Source organism: Hordeum vulgare, chromosome 5H (genome assembly GCF_904849725.1).
Source record: "Hordeum vulgare subsp. vulgare chromosome 5H, MorexV3_pseudomolecules_assembly, whole genome shotgun sequence".
Taxonomy (NCBI): Eukaryota; Viridiplantae; Streptophyta; class Magnoliopsida; order Poales; family Poaceae; genus Hordeum; species Hordeum vulgare.
Genome location: NC_058522.1, coordinates 574,765,649 through 574,779,282, shown reverse-complemented (window position 1 = coordinate 574,779,282; position 13,634 = coordinate 574,765,649). Strand labels below are relative to the sequence as shown.

The following is a 13,634-nucleotide window of genomic DNA, read 5'->3' as shown; positions in this document are numbered from 1 at the left end:
CGAAGCCATTGTCGTTGAACGAATCAAACCAAGGGCAACACCTTGGACATGCCATCCAACTCCAGATCCGGCACCCCTGCACGACTAACACGTCGGAGGAGAAAAACATACCTGCTTGCCACAAACCACGAGCCCAACACACAATCCACCATCTTCCATGTGCTCTTGATGCAGACCACATTCTGCATCCGCTCCGAGACTAACTCTCAAGCTCCGTGTTGGCCCTGGAAACAACGGAGCCCGAGGACACAGGTCCAAGGCCAAAGAACCTCTGAGCTTGACTAAAACGCCCGTCACCTACCTCTGGCACCACCATAGCAGCCACCTTAGGAAAAAAATGGAACGCCACCACACCCAAGCTCGGCGTGGCTCCATCGCTAATATGCAGTTTCACAGACCTTCAAGTTGGCTCGCCAACAGAGACGGAGCCATTGTCGTTGAACGAATCAAACCAAGGGCAACACCTTGGACACGCCATCAAACTCCAGATCTGGCGCCCCTGCACGACTAACACGTTGGAGGAGAAAACCATACATGCCTATCATAAACCACGAACCCAACATACAATCCACCATCTTCCATATGTTGTCGATGCAGACCACATTCTGCATCCGCTCCAGGACTAACTCCCAAGCTCTGCGTTGGCGCTAGAAACAACGGAGCCCGAGGACACAGGTGCACCACGGGGATGCCGCTGCTGCCACATCATTGCTTGAACAGATTGGTTTGAACCCAACCACAACACATACCACATTCTGCATCCGCTCTGGGACTAACTCCCAAGCTCTGCGTTGGCGCTAGAAACAACGGAGCCCGAGGACACAGGTCCACCACGGGGATGGCGCCGCTGCCTCATCATCATTGCTTGAACAGATTGGTTTAAATCGAACCACAACACAAATCACCTCGTTGGAAAAGGATTTGAATATCTTTTATTCGGCGCCACCATAACCACCGTCGAAGCCAAGACTGCGGACCACCCGCGCTGGCATGTGGAGCCACTGAAAACATTTTGCACAAAGTTCTGGATTCTTTGCATGGTGAGAATGATTCAGGTCGATTGACATTTAGAAGAATCAGAGGTATCCAATGAGTCAAAGGTAATCAATGGTGAGAATGATCAGAGGCTAACTCATCACACTTGCAGTTAAACACTGGCACACAAGATACGTTTATGGAAGCACCTAATGGCTAATGTTCATTTTCATTATGTTTTGCAGCTGGGGAAAAAATGTAGTATGAAATTGTATTTACACGCGGTGCCCAATAGAAATGTTGGGGCATATTCATGTTTGAGACACAAGACTGGAGGTTTTGCTGGTTCAGAATACAGTATGCAAAAGTAGAAAACACGCCGCATTCTCTTCAGACTTGAGAAACAAATGTCAAATGAAAATACACATCGCTCTGTAGTACTCCCTTTGTAAACTTATATTAGTTTACAGAGGGAGTATCTATCAGGCAAACAACTATTTCTTCTTGTAAGCGTCTCCAAGGCTAGGCCATCTCGTCACCGGTGGGAGAAGGTATTACCTGATCCTGTTGGCTATTATTATGGCCATCTACTTGTTGTTCTGTCGATACTAGTTTTGAGATCTCGTCACCAGGAGAAGGTGTCCGCTGATTTTGCTGGCTACTGCTAGGACCATCACCTTGTCGTGCTGTCGAAACTAGTTTCTTGATCGCGTCAACACTGAGAGTTTCATGCTCCAGGAGGGCATTTGCTAGCGCATGGAGCTCCTTGTTGTGCTTTGTGAGAAGCGTTTTGGCGTTCTTGTAAGCGTTGTCCAACAATGCTTTCACCTCCTCATCAACCACTTCTGAAGTTCGCCCGCTCATGTTCTTCATCTTGCCACCGCCGACATTGTCGTCATTGCTATATGTAACAAGGCCAACCCGCTTGCTCATACCATACCTGGTGACCATCTTTGTCGCCAGCTGAGTCGCCTGTCTTAGATCAGACAATGCACCTGTGCCGACCCCTGCTTCTCCAAATATAAGCTCCTGGGCCACCCGCCCTCCCATGCAGACATCTAGATATGCCAGCATCTGTTTCCTTGAGACTTCGAGCTCGCTGTCTTCCCCTGGCAGCTGCGACAACATGCCGAGGGTATTGCCCCTAGGCATGATGGTGGCCTTGTGGACAGGGTCAGCACCGTCCGTGAGGATAGCAACAAGGGCGTGCCCACCCTCGTGGTATGCAATCATCTTCCTGGCTTGATCAGATATCAACATCGACTTGCGCTCACTGCCCATGATGATCCTGTCCTTGGCATACTCAAAGTGATCCATTCCAACAGCATTTTCCCCATCCATGGAAGCCTTGAGGGCGGCATCGTTCACTAGGCTTGCAAGGTGTGCACCTGAGAACCCAGGCGTCCCCCTCGCAATGGTCATCGCATCCACACCCTTGGCTGTACACACCTGCATGGAAGAACTCATGGAGTTAAGGTCAAAGCCTTACCTCAAGAGACCGCCAAAAATAAGCCTTATGTACATACCTTTGACATGTATACCTCGAGAATCTGCCGTCGTCCCTTAACATCTGGAAGAGGGACTTGGACCTGACGGTCAAAACGGCCAGGCCTGACAAGGGCCATATCTAATGACTCGGGGAAGTTGGTCGCTGCAACCACAATTATCCCTTCATTCTGCTTGAAGCCATCCATCTCAACAAGCAGCTGATTCAGGGTCTGCCTCTGCGACGTTGAACCTCCTGCGTGTCTGTGCCCACCAATCGCATCAATTTCATCGATGAATATTATGCAAGGAGACAGCATCTTTGCTGACTGAAAGAGCTCCCTCACTCTCTTAGCCCCAAGACCTACATACACCTCCTCGAAATCACTGCCGCTGCACGCGCAGAAAGGGACACCGGCTTCCCCGGCCACAGCCCTTGCCAACATGGTCTTCCCTGTGCCGGGTGGGCCCATAAGCAAAACACCCTTTGGAAGCTTGCCACCAAGGCGTGTGAAATGCTGCAAAGAATGTAAAACTAGGTCAGCAACTCGGCATCGAGAAATAATTGTTTGATTAAAACACCTGCACGCAGGTCGATGGTAATGCCACACTCACGTCAGGATCTCGTAGGTAGTGAACTATGTCCTCAAGGTCAGCTTTGGCTTCATCAACCCCCTTTACATCACTGAATTTTGTGCTTAAATCTGGGGCCTCTTCTTCCAAATCATCGGATTCACCAAGTTCTGCGTCGTCGACACTATCAGCCACAAACTTTGTGTAACTATCTTTGACAGCTTTAACATAACTGTCAATCAAAACCTTAATGCCATAGATCGTAAAGCCAGAAACTACGAGGCCTCCACAGGTACGCAGAAGCTGCTTTTTAAGTAGGCCTTTCTCTACTAAATAAAAGGGTGCACTGGCTGTACTGAGAACATGTCCTTCCTCCCTTGCTGCACTTGAAATTCCTGCATAGTGAACAGAAAAGACGTGGGTAAAAAGGTCAGCCTACTCCTAAATTAGTAACTGTGGCTTATGAAATGGCAGCTACCTCGATTTAGCATTTTGAAATTCTGCATAACTCTTTCTGGATCAGTTCTATGAATCTCTTTAGAAAGAGAAGCGGCGCCAGAGTGCACGCACCGTGCCCTCTGACCAACAAAGCTTGATAAGTACCTCTGCTGTATATTCCTAAGCACACTGCCTGCATTGATTAAACACCAAACCAAGCAGAGGCTTACAACCTCAATGGAAACAACTAACCAGAAAGGCGCGGAATGCAGAGTAATAAGAATAGTAACAGGTTACTGGGCACGTAGTTCATGTGTGTGGTGAAAAGAGAAGCATAGAAGGCATATAAGATACCTGCTCCAGAATGTATATTTGCAGCAGGTGCCCTGAATGCAGGAAATGAACGGGTCGCCCCGGCCACAGCCACAACATGCTTGGCAGCCTGCGAGACAAATACACGCAGGAATCAGCACGGCGTAAACAACGGCAACATCAATCTTAACCCATGAATTAACATGAGTGGCATCGATCTGAAACGCAGGACAGGCAGGCAGTGCCTTGCAGCTTAGTATTCCGTTGGACAGAGGAACAACCTCCTGAACCCAAAGAGCAGAGCCAAATCATAACGAAATGGCAGCGCAACGGAATCAGATAGGAAGACAGATGGCGAAATACCCTGGAGAGCGCGAGCATGCCGGCCATGGCGGACAGGACAGGACAGGGCAGGACGTGCTGCTGGAGATATGAGAAGAGAAGGCTCCAAAGGTGTCTGCTTTTTGTCTCCCTCGCATTGCTGCTGTTAATTCCTAGGGACGCGCAGTATTCTACGCACAAACCTGCACGGCAACGGCAACGGCAACGGCAACGAACTCTGTAGCCGGCGGACTCGAATCGAATGCGGCTTGAGGAGAGAGTTCGAATGACGCCGGATCCACGCAAAGAATCCGCACATTCCAATCAACCGGATCCGACTCTGAACCCAAACCGGTTCAACGGGTAACTGAGGATTTGGTTCGAAAACACGCGCCGTATCTGGGGAAGAAGGGCATGAACCGGAGCCGGGGCCGGAGCCGGAGCGGGATCCGGAGGCGGAGCTCACCTGTGACTGTGAGGCCGGCCGTTACGGGCAGTGCTCCGCGCGCTCTCTCCACCGGCTGCGAGCAGGGAACCGCGCGCCGGATCGATGCATCGCGGCCCTGGCGCCGTGCAGGTGGCCGGGCGAGGAACCAGGGTGGGGGTGGCCGGTGCAGGTGGCCGCCGTTGGGGAGCTCGCTCCTGCAATGACTGATGGGGGTGGGGAGCAGCCGACCAAACAAAACGTATCTTTTTTTCCACTAGGAAAATTGCCCGTGCGGTTGCAACCAAAGAAAAAAAAAATATACTCCTACAACAATAAGCATGACTCAAGACTCCTTCATAGGTCCATGCTATCTCAGCATAACGCCTCACATGTGTTGTTACTTATCCTCCTTTTCACCCTTACCGACTATAATCACGGTGTTGACATGCTCACAATATATCCGAACATGGTCAATTACAAGGTATTTATCTCAGCCACCACATGACACGTTTATTATTAAACCGGATCATGGCAAGCTGAAGTATAATACTTTAAAACTAATTTGTTGAGCTGGATATGATGGTCGCTACTCATGAGCTAAAAATAACACTCATTTTGAAGTTGTTTTTGCCGTCTAGTGTGGGAGATATATTTTTCTTATAGATTTTTCTCTTGATATATACGGTGAATGGGAGGAGATATATTCTCTTATAGATTTTGCCGTGTAGTTGTTTTTAGGTTGCACTAAAAATGACGCCTCACAAACTCGAGAAGGTAGAATCACACCTATATTTATCAACTTTTCCTAGGGAGCCCACCTGCGTGTCACTTGGTCCATAACTCCGATAGGTAGAGAGAAGTCCACCCAGACCACACACAGAAGCAAGAAGCCCACCCGCGCATCGTGTGGCCCATGAATCGGTCGAATAGCTTAACAACGGGGCGTACCACAACTGCAGATGAACTCATAAGGATTGTAGAACTAAATCATACCACACATGCGAACTGAGCCACAGTTCAGAGCAACAAAAAAACATAATATGCTTCTTACCGATGATGGGCATCCCTCTTTTCTTGAGCAGCAACTCTATGTGAACTACTTTACAATTGAAATACAAACACATAGAACGAGCAAATCAAAAGCGTCAACTGCAGTGAGAACCAAAATAAAGTAGAAATGAACTACACGCCTGCAGCTCACATGACATGTGCAGAATCAGTGAAACAAATTGAATCAGTCACAACGAAACTCAGTAAGTCTCACTATCTCTCTGCTCAACATCTAGCACATAACAGTAATAAATAGCGACAATGAACAACCAGCAACAACACCCCAAAGCAGTCTGAAGGGACCTCCATTACTTTCTCTCTTAAGCATAGCCTGCACTGCATCATCAACTGTTACGATAGCAAAGCAGTCTTCACGACTATAGTTTCCTCCTCTCTAATGGTGGTGAGTGCGAGCCATCTTGCCGTCAACTTATTATCCTCAATCACAAGAATGTTTCCATTGTCCATAGCGATGACCTCCTTCAATCTGCATCATCATCACAACATATTAAGCATCCGAGTAACTGAGATTAATTGATACTTATGGTACTAAAGGTGCAATCTAGGTGTGTTTGGCCGTGTGTGCAACAAATTCTGTGAAAATCAACCCTACAAGTATTTGAAAGAAAATCTGCAAATTTGTGAGATATTAAGATTTTTTTGTGATCGTGTACATCGCCACCGTGCAGATTGCAGAGTACTTACAAAATGTTAAGCTTATGACTAACTGAGATTAAATGTACTTGATAGTTGATAATGATGCTACCATCATCGATTGTAACTGCTGCCAGCTACTTGTGAGGCATAATTTAAAAAAAAATTAGAAGGACGTTTGTGTGTGCTCTGCTTGCGCCAAGTGCCTACTAACACGTGCAGAACACAAGCCATTTAAAATAGACAAACTTATTCCCTTTACCTTTACAATTCAGCTATAATTATTAATTATTATTTTGAAACATGTATCATAAAAGGGTAAGGATGCAGATCAATATCTAAGTAGTAGTAGTAGTGGTGAATAGTTGATGCTACGCAATGACAATCTGTGTACCATGAAAATCTGCATAATATAATGTGACAAAAGAAAAGAACCACAGAATAGAATATCAACAATCTGATCCAACATATAATTAATGATCTTGATTCTCCTTTCTGCAACATAGGGATCTTAGAAATAATAAGTTTAATTCGAGTTTTACATCAATAATAAGTTTAGTGGCTCAAACACCCAAGCTCTACATCAATACTTGGCATGAATTTCATCAAGTTGTACCTCTTTTAGATAACAACACAAAAGATGGTAGATGAATTCCTCCGTGGTCAGTACAACCGCTGGAGTCGTGCTCCTCAGTGCTAGTTCAAAAGAGGGAGAGAGATTGGTTAGTTCATACTGGTTTTTTAAGAGGCAAATGACTTTGTGCTTCTTTGTGCTACTTGCAGATAAACAAAAGAGAGAGAGCAGGTCAGATCGGCATCACCTGTTCCGCCACATGTTGCCGCCGGTGAAGACTTCCCACTCCTCCCCAATCTCACCTGGCAGACCACATGACCTCGCCATCTACTCACCAGAGGTTGCACGACCGCATGTGTCCATCTCGTGCAGTTGCGCAGCATACGTCGAGGCGGAGATCGGCCGGCGCCACTCGCTCCGCCTTCATGCCGATTGTCCTCCCATACAATCTTTTCTTGCCACGCTATGTGCTCTCCAGCATGCCTTTGCGGGTGCTCGACGTTCGCGCTGCCTCCATCCGCAAGCTCCAAGCCCCACCTCTCGCGGCGGATCCAGTCCACCTCGGATGGCTGCACGAGATTCCGCCGTTTTCTTGCATTGCCACACGCACACAGAGAGGAGCGGGAGCCCCGCATGTCGCGCCTCCGCTTACTCCCTGCTGGCGACCAACACCATGTCCGTCGCCACCTCGCAGTCGCCGGGGATCTGGATGCCGGCCAGCAGAGATCACCACCTCTGTTTCTATCAGGCGGCGGACGCGGTGGGTTGGGGCGACGGGGCGTTGCGTCCGTCCGGCTCCTTAGGAGCGATTCGATTTTTTATTACTGTATGAATAACTTACGTCTGGAGTGCGGGTTGAATAGCCAAAACAGCAGGGGCTCTTTTGCAAAACAACCACGACGGGTTTTCCGACAAAAGCAATAGCCGCTTTATTATTAGGTAGATACTAGCAAAAGGGCCCATGCGTTGCAACGGGAGAAAGAAATACCACACGGAACACGCTCTTAATTTATAAAAAATGTCTATAATTGGAGAATTTATAGTTACGATACAAATAAAGATGGTCTTATCCTACAAAAATGCAGTTCAAAATTTCACAGGTCTTCTATTTTAACATGGCTTGCATGTAGATTTAATACGTATAAAGAATCAATTAAGTGACCTTCAGTTTCATCTCTATTTCTGATTTTGTTGACGTGTTCATCCCCAACCCGGATGAGTACCGGTATGAAAGAAAGACGAATAATGACTTATTTATTAAGATTGCACCCTGGATAGTATTTTTATTAAACGTTTAACAGATAAAATAATATCATATTTAAATTCTACATATTTTTCTAATCAAATTCCATATATAATATGTTAAATTTGGAGTTACGGTTTAAAAGATATGAGTATTTTAAAAAACATTTAATATGTGCTACGAGTTTAATGTCATAAACAGTAAGGTTTTTTTTGTAAAATCACGTCGGTGGGTTTTCCGACGGAAGCGATAGCCTCTTTATTATTAGGTAAAGATTAGAATGCCATGATTTTGTAGAGAAACTCTATTTTAAATACTTTTAAGAAAAAGGATTTTAAAAATCTGAGATATTTGGTTCCAAAAAATATAGCAGTTTCCACATCATTATATGTACTAGCAGTACATACTAAAAATTAATTTCACGTTTCATTAGAATACCACACTACTTAAAAGACAATATATATAGGGGTGTTTGTTTACAGGGACTTTTGGTGTAGAGACTAAAAAAAGTCTCTTTTAGCCCCATCTAAACCAAACATGAAGGACTTTTAGGGACTAAAAGTGGGCATTTGAGATTAAAAAAAAGTCCCTAACAGAGAGTCTTTTTAGGACTTTTTCCAACAATGTCCCTGCTTTTAGCATGTCATTTAATAACCTCTAGCCCATTAATAGGGGTAACATGGTCTTTTAACATGTCATTTAATAACCTCTAATCCATGTTTAGTCCGTGGAACCAAACAGGTAGGGACTAGAGACTTTTTAGTTAAGACTAAAAAAAGTCCTAGGACTTTTTAAACAAACAGGGTCATATTACATACTCCCTCCGTCACGGTTTAGAAGAAGCGGTTCCGTTTACGTGTATTTTCAAAATAGAAAAGGATTAAGACGCGTGACATTTACTGCTTGGTTAATTACGAGTACTAGTAGACTGTATGCGCTTATTGTTTAGTGGTTGTGTGAGTTACTATGCATTATATTTTTGAATAATTAGACGTCGTGCGGTTATTATATGAGCTGTTGCAAAAATATTAGAGTTAATCAAGATTTACCTTGGTCCCAGAGATCGTTCATACACACCTTTTAAACCATGACAGGGTAAGTTTAAACCATGACAGGGTAAGTATGTGAGAGGATGCAAGGAGAAGAAGGCATAAAACAGGAGGTACATCGCAAAAGCTTATGAACTTGTCAATACAGTTAGCTTTTCTATTGAGAGTACAAATAAATTCCCTTATTCCATTTCAAATTTATCATTCTATGGGTCCCTTCAATTTACTATGAATGGTTATATGGTCAAGAAAGTCTTCCATTTGTCAACTCCTAAGAACAACAACAAATACAAAATGCTTAAAAATATACAACCTTAGTTATGGAGCAAAGTTGCACGCGAAATACCATGAGGAAATCGCAAATATGTAATGTTGAGAAAAACGACATTTCGAAGCAAAATAATATGTTTTGACGACAATCTTTAACAAAGTAGCTGACACGCTGTTATTCAATTGCAAAAATTGTGATGAACGAAACATGTGTACTTTTACAGACGAGAAGATGAAAACAGGGATCAGTCAGAAGTTACTAGTTGCTTAAGTGTAATTATTTATTCGAGGTATATGATGGTGTACTATCTTTTGTCAGATATAGAAACTAGGCTTGATGCAATAGCTTTTGGATACAGATTGTGCGACCGTGAGAAAAGAACATGTTTGTTGCATACTTCTCCCCAATAACTCCAAAGTGAATATCTTTTATTCACATCAACTGAGACATTAATGTTAATGAAAAAGGTATCACAATAAACTTGGATTACCTGGCCCGGTGATTCGAGAATCAGTAATGTAAAAGATATGGTGAGCAGCCACTTAGAATAAGCAATCTTACATCACATAAACTGACGATCCTAGACGGTTGGATGTCAATATATTTTTTCTTTAATTTCTTGTTGAATCCAAAAGAGATCAAGATGCACATGCCCTCAAACAAATGCAAATCATTATACTCCTCCGTTCCGATGCATTAGGCATCTAATAAAAAACAAATAATCTCAAAATCCTAAGACACGAAATAGTTGTATGCATATTAATTAGACGTCATCTATTAATTAGAGATACCAATGCATGCAATTTGCGAGGCACGACTGATTGAGATTTGAGGATGTCATTGGCTACATGTGGCAGCTAAACACCAAGACTTTAACCTTTCCAATTAATAGCACGTCTTTAGTTCAGAAAGGAATGATGTGATTGGCTTCTTCCATTATTCAATTATCCTCATAGCCCAATCTTTAAGCCCCTAGGTTGCGTTGCACCTTCTTAGATGTCTAATGCACTGAATGGAGGCATTGCAGGCATGCACGGCTGCACACGATGACGGAAGGAACACAAGGATGGTGGTTGTTCCGCAACTCTTGCCGGCGAATCCGGTCCAAGATTACGGAGCGGAACAACGTCGTAGACAATCACACAAAAAGGAGGACCGACCGTAAGGGGGGGGGGGGGTCGCCCCGGCCCCCAGTTCGACTAGGGCCCCCACCACGTACTTAATTAGTTCAGCGTGTTGCAGGTACTAAAAAGAAACTCGCATTGCCTTGCTCAGGTTCACATGAAAATAAAGGTCAGTGCCTCGCGTATGTAGGCATCGGCCCTAGAAAAATTAACAAGGGAGGAGGCTGGACCGTTGGAGGCATTATTATGGCCGAAGAGAAGAATGATGGTTTGATCAGGACCGGAGGCACGGTCACACCAAGTAGAAAAATAAAACTGAAAAATCTTCTCGTAATTTCGCGATTTGGATCTAACGCGGCTGCATTACCTAGGTAGCTGATGGATTCGTGTGATGCCTGATCGCCGCCGCCTGCAACTCCAGCCGGAGAGGCGGACATGCCCAATCGTTGATTCTTACGCAGCGGCAACGTCAAGAAGCGAGATGCCGATTTCAGTTAAGGTACGATTTTGCGAATCAATACTCCTTCCAAAGTTCCAATCCATAACAAGTGACGTGGTATTATCTGAGGAAGTAATGTTTTAGGGATATTTGATAGAAATTTTATTGGATTGATCTAGTAACTTTGTGCTCGTATCCAATTACCTGAATGTTTTTTCAGCACTACCATGCCAACTAGAAAAGGGCGGTTGATGCTGATAAGAGAAAACATATACACCCTCCGCTCCTAAATATGTGTCATTTTAGAGATTTCATTATTGGACTACATACGGATGTATATAGACATACTTTAGAGTGTAGACTCATTTATTTTTCTCTGTATGTAGTTCCATAGTGAAATCTGTAAAAAAGACTTATATTTAGAAATGCAGGGAGTAGATGAGTTGATAGATTTTGAGAAAGAATCCATCGATTAGTCTTATGAGAACAATCACCTCATCCACGATGGATCGGTGATAGTCGCTATGAAGGAACAAACTAATCAATCCATGATAGGAGAATCCTACATAAGACAATGTTGACATCAACACAATTGATAATAATGCGAGTCACAATGATCTCATATTTAACTCATCTCCTACATAATGTAATATAGACGAGAAACTTGTTTTTACTACGGGTATTTATGAACCAAGAAATTGATAATAATGCGAGTCACAATGATCTCATATTTAACTCATCTCCTACATAATGTAATATAGACAAGAAACTTGTTTTTACTACCTGTATTTATGAACCAAGAAATTAGGGTAATCTTAATAACAAACAAGGGATAATTCATATATAATATGTGTATTGAATCACGTTTCCACAGGGCCCCATGTTCTTGTTTTGCCCCAGCCCCCCAATTCTCAGGACCGGTCCTGACAAGAAGTAGAAGAACACAGGAAGTAGACAGGAAACAATCTTTATTAATGATGGTCTTTGTTATAATTGTTGCTCCTCCTCTTTCTACATAGTGGTAGGGGGTAAAGGGATAAGAACCCACTTAATGAGAAGAGGGGAAACGATAGGGACTCGCTTCGTGCCTCGTACGGAAGCCATCCGTCTCTACCACGCCGATGGGCTGGGCCCAGGTTTCCCAACACTCCCTCTTGGATAATTATCCGTATATCCATGTCTCAAAACTTCAAAAAACCAAGCAGAATTTTTTTGGAGAAAGAGCACATAGTATACGTTGTTGTATTGCACGAGTTGTCTCGTCAAAAACCTTAGGTGAGAAGCATCAAAAGAACTCACTCAGTGAAAAAGAGTACAATCCACTCAACCACCCGGTTGAGTACTCAATCATCGGGATCGAGATTTTAGCGATGAGTTTGTGAAGTTTCCCCCCTGAACCTTGCATCTCTCTAAGTCTCACCATACCGTTTCCATGCGCACACCTCTCAAAGGATGATGTTGGTAATGATTTAGTGAACATATCAGCAAGATTGTCACACTACTTAGTATGCAAAATTCTCACCTCGTTCAATTGTTGCAGTTCTTGTGCATAGAAAAACTTGGGACTAATATGCTTTGGTGAGGGTAATCTTCACAATAACTCATTTGAACTTGTGCAACACAAGCAACATTATCTTCATAGATAATGATAGGGGTTTGTACGGTATTCAACCCACACGTGTGCTGAATGTGGCTGATCATCCGCGGAAGCGATACACATTCCTTTGACGCTTGAAATAGTTTCATGATTTCCAAGTGGTTCGTAGAGGTCGACACAAGTGTTTGCTTGGTTGATCTCCAGGAGAATGCAGTTCCACCACAAAGGAAAACATATCCAGTCTGTGATTTGAAATCATGCGGGTCCGACAGATACCTAGCATCGGCATAGCCTATAAGAAATAGGCCTTGATTCCTTTTATAAAATAGGCCAAGATCTTTGGTCCCCTGAGGTAACGGAAGACGACCTTGATACCTTTACAATGTCTCTTGGTAGGTTCATGTACAGACTAAGATGTGGTCCTTTCCGATTTAGGGAACGAGGCCCCAAAATGGAAAGAAGCGCATCTAAGCATTTCGCAAGCAAGATAAACATAGCACATACATAATTTAAGAATGACAAATAGGGAATCGTTTGCCATCTCCATAGATAATATCAGAGTTACATCCACACATTTATTCAGACAAGGTAGTTCCGCTACATAACATAAGAAACGGCTATGTTATCCCGTATGCTTGCCCACGATCACGACCACGGCCTCAGTCTTCTGGATAGTTCACGTACAGGAGGTCGTTCTCCTCATCGTACTGCTACGCCAGCTGCGTGCCATCGGGATCACCTGTGTTGGGCGTACATGTACCTGTTGGGTGTTGAAGTAATATGTGAGCCACAGGGACTCAGCAATCTATGACCTCAGTACCGAAACTAGTCAAGTTATTAGGTGAGGAAGGTTCAGTGTTTAGGTTGCAGCATTCTAAGCATTTATGGTGGCTAACTTACGAAGAACAAAGATATAGATGTGGTGGTCTACGTGAGCGGTTGAAGACTAGATGATCACTAAGTGATCCTGATCACCTACCTACGTCAAACATAACCCCACCGTGTTCCCGATCGAAGAGAGGTCTTCGAAGGGGACAGTCACTGTTACGCACACGGTTGGCAATTTTATTAAATTAAGTTCGAGTTATCTATAACCGGATGT

The 13,634-nt window shown here is 44.0% G+C and overlaps 1 protein-coding gene across 2 annotated transcripts; it reads right to left on the bottom strand.

Annotated features, from left to right (window-relative positions):
• Nucleotides 1-1,212: 1,212 nt before the first annotated feature.
• On the bottom strand, nucleotides 1,213-4,753 carry LOC123394989 (ATP-dependent zinc metalloprotease FTSH 4, mitochondrial-like). Of its 2 annotated transcripts, XM_045089898.1 has the most exons (6): nucleotides 4,571-4,753; nucleotides 3,826-3,913; nucleotides 3,512-3,664; nucleotides 3,076-3,428; nucleotides 2,502-2,978; nucleotides 1,213-2,424 (listed from the first exon to the last, which is right to left on the bottom strand). In XM_045089898.1, the coding sequence occupies exons 3-6, from the start codon at nucleotides 3,537-3,539 to the stop codon at nucleotides 1,498-1,500; spliced, it is 1,785 nt and encodes a 594-aa protein (XP_044945833.1). In that variant the 5' UTR covers nucleotides 3,540-3,664; nucleotides 3,826-3,913; nucleotides 4,571-4,753; the 3' UTR covers nucleotides 1,213-1,497. The 2 variants fall into 2 exon arrangements, with proteins under 2 accessions (XP_044945833.1, XP_044945834.1); XM_045089899.1 differs by lacking the exon at nucleotides 4,571-4,753 and adding an exon at nucleotides 4,147-4,270 and having other exon boundaries at nucleotides 1,498-2,424; nucleotides 3,512-3,913.
• Nucleotides 4,754-13,634: the final 8,881 nt, after the last annotated feature.